The sequence below is a fragment of the Phyllostomus discolor genome, chromosome 4 (genome assembly GCF_004126475.2).
Source record: "Phyllostomus discolor isolate MPI-MPIP mPhyDis1 chromosome 4, mPhyDis1.pri.v3, whole genome shotgun sequence".
In the NCBI taxonomy this organism is placed as follows: Eukaryota; Metazoa; Chordata; class Mammalia; order Chiroptera; family Phyllostomidae; genus Phyllostomus; species Phyllostomus discolor.
This window is the reverse complement of record NC_040906.2, coordinates 168,566,287-168,581,736: the sequence shown is the minus strand read 5'-3', so window position 1 is coordinate 168,581,736 and position 15,450 is coordinate 168,566,287. Positions and strand designations below refer to the sequence as shown.

Below are 15,450 nucleotides of genomic sequence, written 5' to 3'. Positions count from 1 at the left end.
GCCAAGTATGTTAGATGTCATCACAGATGTTAGATGTCCTTCCTAAAATATCTGTGAAATGAAAATAAAATACTATTAACATTTTAGGAACCCCATACTGCTATCACATACATTTTGGAGAACTCACAGAGTCAAACCTGGAAATATTCTTGACTAATTTCTGGAGAGATGCCTAATTTTTAAACATCCATGAAATGAGAGACAAATTTTATATTAAATCAACATCAATGTTTATTTTATTCAAACAAGCTTTCACACTGTACAAAGCCATGTAAACAGTCTTAAATCCAGCTGTAATGAGTCTACAAGATCACCCCCACCCCAGCAAGCCCCCCAGGTCAAAATGGCTCAGTGAAAACCTGTCTCGAGGGCAGCCTCCAAAGGCTTGTTCGGGGCAGGATGTCAGATAGTGCTAACTGCTCCTTCCCTGACCACACGGCAGTAAAGGTAACAGGAAATGGGGGAGCTCTTCCTCTCCAGTTTCCCTTCAGAGAAAGTGCACAAAATTTTAAGGATCTACAAAAGCAGCACAACTTCACCTCGCTGCAAATTAGTCTTTAAAAAACCACCGTGACCAGCAGTTTCCAGGTCTCCGCACCGATAAAAGCAGCGGTTCTCTCCACCTTGAGTGCAGGTTACACTTACTTGGGGGCACTCTGAAAAATATCGATAATCAGGCTCCAATCTAGACCAATTAAATTCTTATTTAAATAACAATGCTGGGCATCAGTCTTCCAAGGCAGTCAGGGTTGAAAACCACCGAGCAAAGGCTTATTATCACTTGACCAGGAGCGAGGGTGCAATCACGTTTCTCCCCAGGGCCCATTCCTCCTAGAGGCTGCAGGAGCCAAGTGTCACTTCGCCCTGCTCAACGTGACTAAGCACTAAGCACGTCCGTATCACAGCCGGAAGACACTTTGCACCCCAAGATAAATAAAAAGTAACAGGGTCGCTTGACTGGTTCTGATCTCAAAAACAATAAAACCTCAAACATTTCCCATAAGCCTGGACTCCCCAGCAAAGCAATTTTATCCCTGGTTTTTGCTGTGCTGATGTCTGAAGACTGGTCACGGCCTTTGTGACTGTGATAATCATGTGGGAAAGCTACTGCTTTTCCACCACGAACAAACGGACTAATGCGAACTTGGAAGCCCTGGTGGGTCCTGCTTTTTTCCTTTAAATACATGTGATTTATTTGGCCAGTCCTCTTGCTCTTCACAGGTAAACTTCCTTTCCTAAATGCTCCAGTCTCTGAGTCTGTCTCCAAGAAGGGTCAAGTCCCAAAGAGTGCTTGGACTTGGAACTGGGTAATCTCCTCCTAAGAGTAGAAAGTTCTCAGCAAGTGATAAGTGAAGGGCTGAGAAATGAGAACCATTCAGCTAGCCCACAGGTGTGACCCAAGATGCAGTTCAGCCAGAACCGTGACCTTCGTGCTGAACAAACCCCCCGGCTGGCACCGGGCTCCCGCGCTGCAGACTCTTGGAGCAGCTTTTCCCTAACTGAACCTCAACGGCACTGGGCTAAGTAATTTTTACAAAACTGTACACCAAGGACGACCCCAAAGATTACATGTGAAAATATGGAAATGAACAGACACAAACACACACCATGGAAACAAGAGCTCGCTGTTTTACAGACTTTTCAGGAACCTAGTAAAACCTGTTACGATCAGATTTGCTGGCTCTTCAGCTAACAGAAAGTAGTGAGAGCAAATCTTTTTTTTTTTTTTTAAAGATTTTATTTACTTTATTTTTAGAGTTGGAAGAGGGAGACAGAGAGAGACATCAATGTGTGGTTGCTGGGGGTTATGGCCTGCAACCCAGGCATGTGCCCTGACTGGGAATCGAACCTGCGATGACTGGTTCGCAGCCCGCGCTCAATCCACTGAGCTATGCCAGCCAGGGCAGCAAATCTTACTGAAACAGTAAAACACAAGCCTGGTGAAGGCAAGGCCCTCACGAGTCCTGTCCTCTGCTACAGTCCCAGGGCGGCTAGTCAACACGGTCGGTGTGCGCTCATGGCCCGTCCAACTGGGCTGGAACATGTGGAGCTGGAAATCCTTCTGGTCGGCAGAGATCAGAGCTGTGATAGCCTCTCTTACAACCTGGGAGTCCTTCTGTAGCTCACTCGTGCTACCCTGCTGGGATAGAGCTTTTTTCCTTGGTAAAAAATCAAACTGTCCGCTACCAACCTTGCCTAATAAGCTCTCCAAAAGAGTTCTGCAATTTGCATCGCATTCAGACATCCACTAGCAAGCAAACATTCACCGAGCCCAGAGCCCAGCACTACCCCAGGTACAGCGCGGACCGGGGACTCCCCTTTTGGGTACGACAGCGCCAGACTCCGGGCAGTGGGGGAAGGAGTGCAGGGGAGGCCACTCTCTGGATGGGGGAGCAGGCACCCTACAAACTCAGCATGTTTAAACTCAGAACAACTTCTAAACATCCCTCCAGGCTACCCATTAACTAATATAATCAGGCCTTTCTTAAGTGCCATGATAATTTATATTACGCTATTTGACAAGCTATCTAGCACAACCTTTCTGACCCTAGATATATGGTAACTTCTAGAACAACAGGAAATAAAGCCTTTTTGGAAACACCTTGTGCGATTACCTGTTTAACGCCTTGTTTCTCCCCCTAGACCTGTGCTATTCAATATGACAGCCACTAGTCAATGTATTTAATTTACATTTAAATTAAAAATTCATTTTCTGTGTCATACCAGCCACCTTTCAAGGACTCAGTTCAGCAGATGTGGGAGCAGCTTCTGGGCGGGGAACAGACACTGAACATTCCCGTCAGTGTGGGACCTCCCACAGGACAGGCCTGGAGCACACCAGAGGGGCAGTCCCACGAAGATGGAACCTTCTGCTCTTCTCACCGGTGAGCACCCAGCGCCTCCCACACAGACCGCCAGAGGGGAGGCACTCAGTAAGCACGTGAAGTTAAACGGCCAAGGGCCAACGCGGTAAATGGAAAGGGCTGGAGAAGACAAAGTCCTGGAGTGTGCGCGTGAGGAGCGGGTGCCCGGGGACTGTGCACTCCCCAAGGCTGAGGGTCAAACCTAGGAAAGCTAAAACAAAACAAATGAAATCCCCAAAAGTAGTAAAGAATTTGACACTCCCGAAAAGGGGAACTTGCTACCCCGAGTCTGGTGAGCCCATGGGCCAGAAGCACCCGTCACCAGGAGCTTGTTAGAAACGTGGGATCTCGGCCTCCACCCCTGTCCTACTGGCTGGGAATAGCAATTTTAACAAGCCGTTTTTCAATTTATTGATTTTAGAGGGAAGAAGGGAGAGAGAAACATCAGGTGGTTGTTCCCCTTATTTATGCATTCATCAGTTGATTCTTGTTATGTGCCCTGACTGGGGATAGAACCCGCAAACTTGGTGTATCAGGATTATACTCTAATCAGCTGAGCTACCCAGCCAGGGCTTAACAAGCAGTTTTAATGAACACTGACGTATGAGAAGCACTAGTCTAATTCTCTCTCTGTCCTTTCAGACTGAGCAAGTGTCTGTCAAATAGCAAATGTGAAACAACCACTATGTACAACTGCATATAAATCTACAATTAATCTCAGTAAAGGAATATTTCTCACAAAATTTGAGTCACATCTTAAGGCTTTTTTATTTAATTTTTATTGGATTTTTTTCCATTACCACTTAGTTCCCTTATATACCCCTCCCCCAGCAGTCACCACGCTGTTGTCCGTGTCCATGAGTCCTTTTCCCGTCCCTCACCGCCTACCCTCCCCCGCATTTAGCTTTTTTTTCCTTTCCTACTACTCTAACCCCAGTGCACCCCAGTATCAGAAAATACCAAACCCACAGAGTATCTGTGGGTTCACACATGCACACACACTCACACACACACTCGCACCACTGTGGACAGAACCAGTAGCACGGAACCCACACGCCAGAGAGCGCCCCAGAAGAATGTGCCTGTTTCCATTAAGGGTCTTAAGCTCTATTTTACTAATAACTGTTAAGTGTCAGGACTGATACATTACTATGGTAAATCCAAAATTCTGGTTATGAGAAAATTACCCTAATTATTCAATGAATCTACCTGAAATGGAACCATTTCACATGTAATCTGAGTCTCACACATCTTTCAGGGCTGTGTTGCCACTGCTTGTTTTTAAAAAACTACGATTCTTCAAACTAATAACCAGTCCACCAACTACAGTGTCACGTACCCTGCACACAAAATTCAAGTTGTTTCTGATACTATCACATTTTTTTACCCCTTTACTCCTCACTTAGGAAATTAAGTTGATGAGAAATGTAAGAACTTTTCCAGGTGTTTAGGATTATGAATCACTTATACTTGTCCCTTATATTTTTATGTACTTACCTAATCTTCTACCATGACCTTTTTAAACTACCTGCATTACTTTTATAATAGAAACTGACTTTTAAAAAAGATTTTTCTTTAAAAAATAAAGAGTAATGGAAAAATGCTTTCAAAATGTTCTTGCACTTTATTATGAAAACACAATAAAACTGAAATTTACCTATTTCCCTCATATTAAGCTGCATTTGAACAGGTTAAAAGCACAGTGGTGAAGGGCATAAAATAAAATGTCAAGAAAAAAAAGGCATAACTGAGTTAACCCATCCAGTGCCCCACAAACAAAAAACGATTCCCCCAACCAGGTCTGCCGCCCGGCCTGCGTGCAGGAAGCCTGCCATTCCCACACAAGTGCCCCCCGCCCCCCCCCCCCCCCCGCCCCCTGCTCTGCCCCTGATCTGTGAGTGACTGCTGAAGTTTCCATTTCTCCCCAGAGCCAGCTGTTTAACTCTCCCAACATATATTTTGCAGGTACCTGATTATATAACCCTTGATACATCACACCCCTGTACTAGCCTCTCCCTCTGGACGTGAACGGAACCTGTGCCTTGCTTCAAGATAACAGGACATGGCAAAGGTGATGGGACGGCACTCCCGTGACACTGTTACGTAAGATTCCATCTTAGTGACTCTTAGTGGGCAAGAGATTCCTGCAAGCTTTGAAGAGATGAGCTGCCAGGTTGTGAGAGCACCTGTGAGCACCACATGGCAACGAACTGTGGGAGGTCCCAAGAACTGACGCTGGTGCCAGCTGACAGCCAGCAACACATGGGACCTCCGTCTACCACAGCAAGGAGCTGAGTACTGCCAGCAACCTCGTGGGCCTGGCAGGGAACCCAGGCTCTGGAGAAGAGCGCGGTCCACCCAACAGCCCTGCGAGACCCGGAAGTCACGCCCAAATTCCTGACCCAAGGAAACTGAGATTTTAAGCGGCTAAATTTGTGGGAATTTGTTACACAGTAATAGAAACTTCGGTATTGGTCATTTCTATATCAGCAGCTACTTACCTAAGAATCGATTACTAGGATGAATGCTGATTCTGGGAACTGTGCTCAGTCTTACTCTTCCAAAATGGAAATACATAATCAAACTTTAACAATACCTTTAATCTCATATTGCCATTCACATTTGTTTGTGGGACTCTAGTGGATTTTCCAGTGTGGATTTCTAAATTTTCTGCGATGTTCGTATTAACATCCTTCTCTCCCTGAGCTGCATCCTCTACCCTCCAATGCAGACACTGCGGGTGGAGTCCCTGTTCCAGCCAGGCTCCCAGCTGCCCAGTAGCTGCTACTGCCTGAATACCAACAACCCAAGGAAAAGCAACAGATGGTGCAGAGGCGACCTCCAAGTTCCAGCTAAGAGAAAACTACAGTATAAGAAGAGCAAGAAGCACAGGCTTTTCACTGTTAATTTATCCCCCAGCCCTCTCCAAACCCGTTAGATCATTAACATGAACTAGTGCACTGGCAGGTTTATAAAGCAAATGGGCAGTGATCAATAAAAGCACTGTAATGCACTTAAATAAAAAAAAAAACAAAGGCAAATTTACATATTTAAGGAGAAAAAGGAGACACACTGCAATAAGGTAGAATTTCCATGTTATTCAGCATAAAACGTGGTAAAGAGATGTGAACAAAACCTGTCATCAATGCTAGTCATTTTTCAAAGGGTCGCCCGCACCAGCTCTGCCACCTTCGCAGGAAGCACTCTTTGTGACCCCTGACTCCTAGGCCACCAAGACGCCTCTCACCATAACTTTGGTTTCCTTGGTATTTCAGACTCACGAAGGAGGAGCCCTGCATGAGGGATGCAAGTATTCCAATCACTAGAAACTGTGCCTAATTGTCCATGAAGCTAACAGCCTGGTCTCAGTGCTTACAATGGGACTCAATGAGGGGGAGATTCTGCAACAGCAAGGCTCAGACCCAGGCTCTGCCACTGAGGTAGGCAAAGGACCTCAAGAGACCCTGAACACAGTCCTGCTACTAACGCAGCAGTTCCAAAATATGGATTTGGAACACAGCATTTCCAAATCTTATTTGAGCATCGAGGACATTAGCATATAAAAAAAACTTTTCCTTTTAAAATGGCTAAAAATAATCTCTATAATTGAATGAAATACTATATTCCACAGAATCTAAGACACTGATTGTAAAATGCAACATTATATATATATGGAAAAGAACTTTCAATTAAGTTTGTCACGATGTTAAATGATCATTGATTTTAAGATATATTCTGATTTCAGAGATGTTAAAAATGTGGGAAAAAAGGTGAATTTTTGAATCAATGAAATTCAGAACTTAAAAAATTTATTCCTCAGGTAATTATTCAAATAAAGTAGTAAACACTGAGTTTCTTAAACTCACATGTATTTATAATCAGCAGCACATTCCTGAAGCTATGGATTTTATTTCACTTCTCCTTGGAAATGAAGAGTGGAGTGGCACTTACACTAATTTCTAGCAGATACCTTACACAAATTTTAAAACTTACGGATTCCTAGTTTGAAAACTGTCTTATTTTCACTTACGGAATCCCAGATCGACAGATGAGGTAAAGGAGGCCTAGGCCAGGTGAGCGACCGCGTGCAGGGCCAGAAGGCCAGGAAGCGGCAGTCAAGGCTTGAAGCCATGTCTGTAGGGCCTTGTTCTGTGTTCTCTTCACGGGAATCGAATCACATGAGGCATCAGCACTCTGCGGCCCAACAGTACAGGCAGGGTAAAATAAGTAAACACAATCTCTGTCCAGGTTCAAAGAGGCTATTCTATGCAATGACTCTCTTCCACTTTCCTGGTAGAATACTGATGATTGATAACTTGTTCAACTAATCAATCTTCTTTGCATGCTCTGAGAGGGGAAGACAGTAAAATATTACCTCATCAGCCACATGCCAAACACCAGCCTTGCAAGATCCTGCTGCACGAGACCACTGGTTCTTCATGGAAGATGCTGGGAATTACAGAACATATCAAAACCTTCTAGCGTGTGCTACACTCTGCCCTAGACATTTCGACCCCCAAAGTGTGCTGAAAATCTGCTAATGCCCTGCTCTGGCTGGCTTCTTGAGAACTGGCAGTTATTCAAAAAGTCAGTGAATTATCCATCTCCTCTCAGTGCTAGTCCCTTTTGTCCTGGTTTCTTGAAAGCTGATCCACAGGGCACTTGCCAGTATTAACCGGAGAGAACTCACACACTAATGCATGTGACTGGAACTGGCTGGAGATTTCCGCTGTGGGCTCCATCAGAATATTTCTAGATGTCTCTATTACAGAATTCCTCATTGTGTCATTCATTTCAATCACTTCAAAATCCATTTCATTCCATTTTTCTGCATCATCATCTTCATTCCCTTCCTCATAGTCATTTAGCCCAGAGCTTGGGAGCAAAGCTTTCTGGTCCTCACTTTTTCTGTGCTCTTTTCGCTGACGACTGAGCGGTGAGGTGGCTAACTTATACATCACAGGAAACAAAACAGCAGTAGCTACTGCCGCCCCCAAAGAGGTGTACAAAACTACAGGTAGATCGGGATATTTTCCTTGAAGAATGCCAATGACTGCAGGAATAGCCATTTCCCCCAGGGCAGCACCGACTACAAAAAACGCCGCTGCTTTCCCGTGGATGGTCGTGTACTGCTCAACCCAAGAAATACCGCTGGGGAACGTGGTCGCCATCGAGGCCCCATACACTGAACTTGCGACCCACAGACAAGTCGCATTCTTGTTAAAAATCACCAGAAATAAAGATGACGCCAGGCTGCCAATATTGCTCAACACAATCATCGTTCCAGGTTGTAAACACGTGGCAAAAAAGATGGCCAGGCCCCTGCAGGCTGCAAAGGACCCCCAGAATATGGAGTTCAGCCCAGCCGCTTCACTCTCGGCCATGCCGGCATGGGTGACTGCAAACGAGAAAACGTAAGAGCCATAAGTGACCTCGGCTCCGACATAAAAGAAGAAGAACACAAAAAGGAGACAAAGAAGGACGTTGTGATATTTAGCTCTTCGGGACCTCTGGGCAGATGCTTTCACTTTTTCCTGCTGTGAGCTTTTCTTAAAAAACAGAGCAAACAGAAAGAGGCAAACTACAAAAATGTAAGTACCGATAATAACATACGCCCAAAGCAAATGCATATTGTCAGGTACTCCGAACAGAGATTCCGAGTCAGCTCCAGGTGACTGGCTGAGAGACGAGCGGTTAGCGTCGGCCTTGGCCTCGGTGTGGTTTCCAGCCGCCTCCGGCGCGCCCAGAGCCACTTTAGCCAGCAGGGGAGCCAAAAAGGCCCCCAAGGCAAAACTGAAGTGTAAGGCCTGCATGTGTGGGGCTCCTGAGTCGCCCCAAATAGCCAAGATTAAGACGTTACCACCTACCGATGAAAAGACAGAAAAAAATATTTAATCATGTAACTTAGTAAGGAAGATGAGTCTATTTTACATGGCACAAAGATTATAATATTCTAAGTTGTAAATGTTGCTGCTAAGTTAATTCTATGATTAAGGAACTCTAACCCACCACCACCAGAGAACTCTAAGCACTGTAACATCAAAAGTTCACAAATGGAATTCCACCCGCTACTAAACCACCGCCTCCTTGGGCCAGGCACAGGCGGCCAAGGCTTTTTATAACCCAGTTTTAACATCAGGCGGGGGGAGAGGTGAGTGTCTATATATTTGTGTATAAATATTTCAAATATCTATTATCATCAGGGAGTGGCCAAATTACCAACTCTCTCTGTATTTTCAATTGGTAGCCACTTGAAGAAAATGATCAATGTGCACAGCAGGTGTAAGGCACATGTTCAGGAATCTGAACGCTCCGGGATTCCGCTGTGCCCATTCCAGGAAACAAGGGCACCGCCTGGCACTGCATGTGCACTCTCTGTGCGCCTGGCAAGGCGAGAGGCAAGACCCATCAAGTCTTGAATTGTCTTTCTCTTTTATTTTTTAAATGTATCTGCGGATAAATTCCACCCCATAATTTTACAACCAAACTAAGCCTAAAGTATAAAATATTTCTTCAACCTTTCAAATAACAGTAGAGCAGACAACAGGAGGAGAAAGGTGGTTTTAGGGGTGAACAAATGTCATGTACATTATTTAGTAGGGTTTAAAACATATCAAGCTGGGGGGGGACCAGAATTGAGGAGGGGGTGGAGTCAAGAAAATAATAATAAAATAAAACATGTCAAGATACATGATACATAGAGAGGATCTCCTGCAGGAGGGCAGAAACTTTCAAGAGAAAAGGAAAAGGAGCATAACATTTGGCACAAGTTTCTCTTAGGTCAAAAGGCAGAGTGCACTTTACATGAAAGAGGTGTTTCTATGATTCCCCAGCCAAACAGTTCTTCCCACCGGCAACGATAGTTCTTCCCCAAAGGGAAAGCTCGCTCATCTGCAGGGCAATCACCCACATGGGGGCTGGCTAACGAGTCCGTATTCGGATGCTGTGATTCAACAATCTCTCACAGTGCAAAATTCTTTACATTCCCTCTTCTTGACAAGGACAGTGGTTACCAGGAGGGTTCTATTCTGTCTGGGTGACCTGGTGTCCCACTCAGCAGGTCAGTGTCCACCAGGGACACATCATCCGCTCCAATCTTTCTAGCAGCAAGTCTCCTACGCCCAGAGATGACGCCGAAAGGCTCACTAACCTGTATCCAGAATGCCAATCGAAACACCGAAGACGGCCATCATGACAACCAGCAGCACTGCCGTCTTACAAAGCGGCACGAGGTAAAGGCCCACGGTGGTGGCCAGCAACGACAGCCCTGAGGAGAGAGGGGAAGTTGGCTGTCAGAGTCGGTGCTCACGCGGACGGGCGCGGGGCACGCGGGCATCAGAGAGGCTCGGCTTCCACAAGTGGTCATCTCATCTGAAAGCTTTTATAGTCTTCATGGACTATAAAAATTATTCTAATGTGACTATATTTCTAGCACTACTAATAATCAAATTATAAAGTACACCACAAGGCAAAGTTTTATTGCAAAACAGACAGCTCAAACATTACTTAAATGTTTCATATTTAAGGACCTAGAGAGAATTTTAGATCTGAGGCAAAAAAAAAAAAAGACAAAAAATGAAATGCAGTTACTACAATACTTGGTAGTGAAATGGATTAAATAAGTTAAGTTTGGGGGGTAGGGAGGGAAACCAAACAAGTTTATTCTTTCAACCCACTTTGGGAATCAGAGGATTATTTATCAACAATCAGTTTATTATTCATCAACAATAATAAATCATTCTCCTTACTTCCAAAGCAATTTTATCACATTAACCCAAACTTTCTTTAAACATGTCCATCTGTTTTTTTAAAAAAAGGATTAAGTTAAAAGCACTGCCATCCCTTTCAAGGGTGAGGCAGAGAAGTCTGGGCTCATTACTGACAGGGGGCAGCAGGAATGCAAGTTCTGCCTCTGTCATTTCACACCCACACCACCCTTCTCTCTCCTCAGCGCAGGGTTTGGCTTGGGCAGGTTCACGGAATTCATTTTGATCTGTGGTGACCCCAGCTCTGCCCCAAACCCTGACAAGCAGAGCTTTTCAGATAGCTGGCCTGTGGTCTGGGGCTGATGTCTAAATTCTAGTCATAGCTGGGAAGGCCAAGGATGGCTAAGCCACCCCAGGGCAAATCTAAATGTCCAGAGGGGCCCAGCCCAGACTCCTTGAACTGCCAAAATGAAAGCAGGCGGCAGGGAAACCTGGCTTCTAAGGACACCTAACACTACCCCCTTGAAGCATCAACCACTTGGCATGCAAGTATGTTTCATGTTTAAAATCAACTTGTAAATCCCTTGAAAGTCATAAAGCAAAATTTGTGTTTACTTACCCAAAAGTAAAAAATGATTCATAGCGTCAAAAAGAATTCCACCGATCACAGAGCCACTCAAATATCCAAAAGCACGGCCCACAAAAATCAGAGAAAGACTGCTGATGTTACGGTTTACATTTGCTGCCAAATCTGGAAATGTGGGTCCCAGGATAGAGACACTCAATCCCTAAAATTTTGAAAGACAAAAGCTTTTATTTATAATCATTAAATAATGTTTGTTTGGTAGCTCTTTTCACCATTCAAAAGGGAGGAGGGGGTGTGCCTGCAATGCGCGGATCACCTGCAGTCCCACAGTCAGGAAGAACTCCCGGCGCCGGTGACGACACCAGGGTGCCTGGAGCTACACTCCTGTTTCAGGGGCGCCAGCTCCTCCTGTTTTTCTAATTTTGACAACTCTCAATTTTTTTAATTTCTTTAATTCTCTTGGTTTTTGCTACAACTGTTTCCTTTTTGGACAATATCATACATGACTATTTTGTATCAATAATAAATGTAATGTTGAGGTAATTTTTCAAATAGTTTTGTATATTTTGAAATATACTACATGTACAAATAACTAACACAAGAATTTAGATGTTAAATTTTTAATTATTAACCCGTCAAAATATTACTTCCATTTTTGACGTTATTAAAACGGCAGTACTTCCGGATATACATGGGGTCCTTCCTCTGAATTACATCATATAAAACATGCAGGAGATATATGTTTAGAAACGACTTATATATTTCTAAATCCACACTTTTTATGTGTGGGGTTAGTGTATTTTTTCCATTACTGTTCATTCCCCTTATACCTTCTTCCACTTCCAACCACACCTCCCCTAAATCTATGCTTTCCTTCAAAGAAAAACCCGCTGCCATCAGAAGTTGTCTATAAGGCTTTCTTTGTAAATAGTACATACACATGTATACAATGACTTTAACAATAAAATTTTACTGAAAGACAACATAGTGTTAGCAAGAATTAACAGTTTCAGTTGGCTTTCAGAGGAAACTTTAAAAAAATATTTCTAATTGGTCTACATGTCAAGAATAACTTATTCAAATTGCACTGCTGTGCTCTAAAGGCTTGGGTGAGTCCCCTGCCCACACCCGAGCAGTCCCCAAGGAAGGACCCATGCGCCTGGGCACAGGTGGAGAGGAAGCACCCTGGGGGGAAGCCAAGCCCCAGCTGTAATCAAATTAGTTCCTACCCTCAGAGCTTTTACAACAGGATCTGGCACACAGTCAGGGCTCATCAAGCGTCTGCAGTTTTTCTCTTTTCAGATCAAAATATTCTAAGACTCTCCTCAGAAGACTCATCCTCCCAACTCCCCAGGGTCCCAATACTCAAGACAAGGGATGAAGGATAGGCTTCCGGAAATACGGGAATCACAGGGAGGCCAAGGGGATTGGCAAAAGCAGCTTCTAGCCTTGCAGTTTGCTCTAAGGAAAACATTGAAGTTTTCTTCATTAAGGATCTGAAGTTTGTTTTACATGGGATTGTGATCAAAATAGATTATTTCTAGCTCTACCACTTAACCAGCTGTGTCATCGGGAAATCTCACTGTCCCTCTCTGGCTCTGTTTCCCTATCTGCAAAAATAAGGGGTTGGCTGAATTTGGTGAAAAGAGAAAATCCCAGAAAACCAGCTTCGTGTAGTAATTTGGTTTGGAGGTTGGGAGGGGACAGCGGCTATAGACCTGGCAACCCCGCTTGCATCTCCCCACCCCACAGAGGAGAGGTAGCTAGGTTTGCTGGAGCTGGGAAATCAATCTTGCACTTGACAATAACCTCCAAGGTTAGAATTGTGCCCATTTTCCAGATTATGAAACTGAGGCTAGGGCAGATTAACGCGCTCAAGGTCAAGCAGTTTGCAAACGGCGGAGGCGAGATCACATTCTTTACAGAAGGCCTGCTCATGCCCCGGCCCTGGAGGGCTCCAGCCCGGCTCTCACCAGCCCCAGGAAGGCGGCACACAGGATCACGGTGATGAACCAGCGCAGAGGGCTCCCGCCCCCGCCGCACCGCCGGGAGCCTGCCACAGCCTCCGGTTCATTCTCCGCCGGGACCTCATCCTGGAGAAGCGGGTTCCCAGCAGCCGGGGACCCGGTCCCACGGAGTTCCAGATCCAACTCCAGCTTGGCGGCTCGAGAGAACCTGTCTTGCTACTTCCCGGCTTCTCAGCGGGGCCTCAGGAACTCCAAGCCTAGAGCCGGCGGGCTGGGCTAGTGCCACCTCCCTGGGGCGGGCCCTTATCAAAGCACACAAGTCAAACTTCGGAACCCTCGGGTCGCAGCAGGTTTCTGACGCGCGCTCTCCTGCACCCTACACGCCTGCGCGTATCACGTGATGGAAATGTGGCCACTCGCCAAACACCTCCTCGCCGCAAACCGGAAGTTGATGTGGTTGCCTAAGAGACTGGACGCTGTACTCCCCCCCTCAGCGTCAGGCAAAGTTGGACCCGTAGAAGCTGGCGCCCCTTGGCGTAGTGAACTGGAGCTGCAGCCTGGGACCGGAGAAACCGTTATATGAAAATACGGAACAAGAATTGCAAGACCTGGCTTCGCGTCCGCTTGTCGGGCCTCTAGGGCGCAAAGGGAGCCCAAAGGTCTGTCCTTGAACAACTTTCTAAGATTCCCTCCCTCGCTCTTTGGAAATCTGTCGGTTATCTCTCACTTAACATTTATTTAAACGCACATGTAAGCGCGTGTATAATCTCACTTATCCCTCGTAACACTGTAAATTCCATGCTATCCCCTTTTCACAAATAGGAGGATTAAGTCATAGACAATTAAGTAGCATCTTGCCCAAGGTCAGGGAGCAAATCCGTAGCTGTATATTGTAACAGTATAACAGTACTCAAGGAAGAAATCTGGAACCAAAGCTGCAGTTTCAAGTGCACTCTCACCCCAATCCCTGCAAACAATTCCGTTGTTTAGGGAAGTGGAGCAGCGCATCAACTTGCAGAATGCCTGAGTAAAGCTATGCCAGCAGAGAAGGAAAGGCCTTCTTTATCAGACACCAGCTCTTAGTTTCTGTTTGCTCTTTGACCAGACCACAGCCTCAAAATGTATATTTTTCTTTACCGTCTATCTGAAATATTATTTTCCACCCGATCCTCTCCAATCCATTTAGGCTCCCAGACTACAAACCTGAGTCTCATTATCACTGCCCTTGCAACCCATATCTCCAGCCCCACCATCCACTTGGTCATTACTTCCCTTTGCAATGTACCTCAGAAAGTATGCCGATGCTATGGTTTAATAGCATCAAACCTGTTTTTTTTTTTATTTCAGAACCTGTTTTTTTATTTCAGAGGCAAGAATGGTCCATTTGAGCCCTGGCTGGTGTAGCTCAGTCGATTTAGCGTGGTTCTGTGAACCGAAGGGTCACCAGTTCAATTCCCAGTCAGAGCACATGCCTGGGTTGCAGGTCAGGTCCCCAGTACTGGGTGCTTGAGAGGCAACCACACATTGATGTTTTTCTCCCTCTTCCCCTGCCCTTTCCCTCTCTCTAAAAAATAAATAGATTAAATATTTTTTAAAAAGGCTCTCTGAGTTCGATATGGTTAAAACAGAATAGGAAACGGTGTGGGAGAGGTAGGTTAGGTGGAAATTGTAAAGGGTTCTATATGCGCACAGAACGCAGTTTAGACTTGAGCAACACGCTTCTACTGGCACGCTGAGATCTAATGAAATTAAACTTTTCGGTAGGGATTCAAGCTTCACCATATTTCATCTCTATCCCCTCAATCTGAACTCACCTTTTTTCTCAGCAAACCTGCTCCTATTCTGACATGCCCATCCACTGTCCACCCAGCCATGAGGAATCTGAGGTCCTCCCTTGACACTTCCTTCTTTCTCTCTTGTTGGTTCATCACCTGGCCCTGGCAATTTTATTTCTACAGATCAGCAACTTTTGACCTTTTTCATGTCATGGCACATATAAACTAATCACTAAAATTCTGCAGCACACCAAAAAAATATTTTTTTTGCCTAGCTAACAAAAAAATAGGTATAATTTTGATTCATTCACTGGATGGCTATTGTTGTGTTGTTTGTTGTCATTTTTTAATTTAACAATCAAGGGAAAAAAGAGGTCAGTGCCCCTGACTAAGTGGTCAGATGCTGTGCATTTTAGACATTCCTGCAGCACACCTGTTGAAAATCACCGCTAGAGATGTTTCTGACATCGAGCTTCTGTTCTATACTATTATCATAGCCTGCTTTTATAACTTTTACCCATAAGTATCTAACTGAAATGAAAATCTGCTACA

General features: G+C 45.0%; 1 protein-coding gene across 1 annotated transcript; it reads right to left on the bottom strand.

Annotated features, from left to right (window-relative positions):
* Nucleotides 1-5,758: 5,758 nt before the first annotated feature.
* Nucleotides 5,759-13,338, bottom strand: MFSD4B (major facilitator superfamily domain containing 4B). Its single transcript, XM_028510439.2, is given in 5 exon segments — nt 5,759-7,506; nt 7,508-8,727; nt 10,015-10,131; nt 11,190-11,358; nt 13,130-13,338. Coding segments are annotated over 4 exon segments (1,413 nt in total). The 5' UTR covers nt 11,212-11,358; nt 13,130-13,338; the 3' UTR covers nt 5,759-7,452.
* Between the last annotated feature and the right edge of the window lie 2,112 nt (nt 13,339-15,450).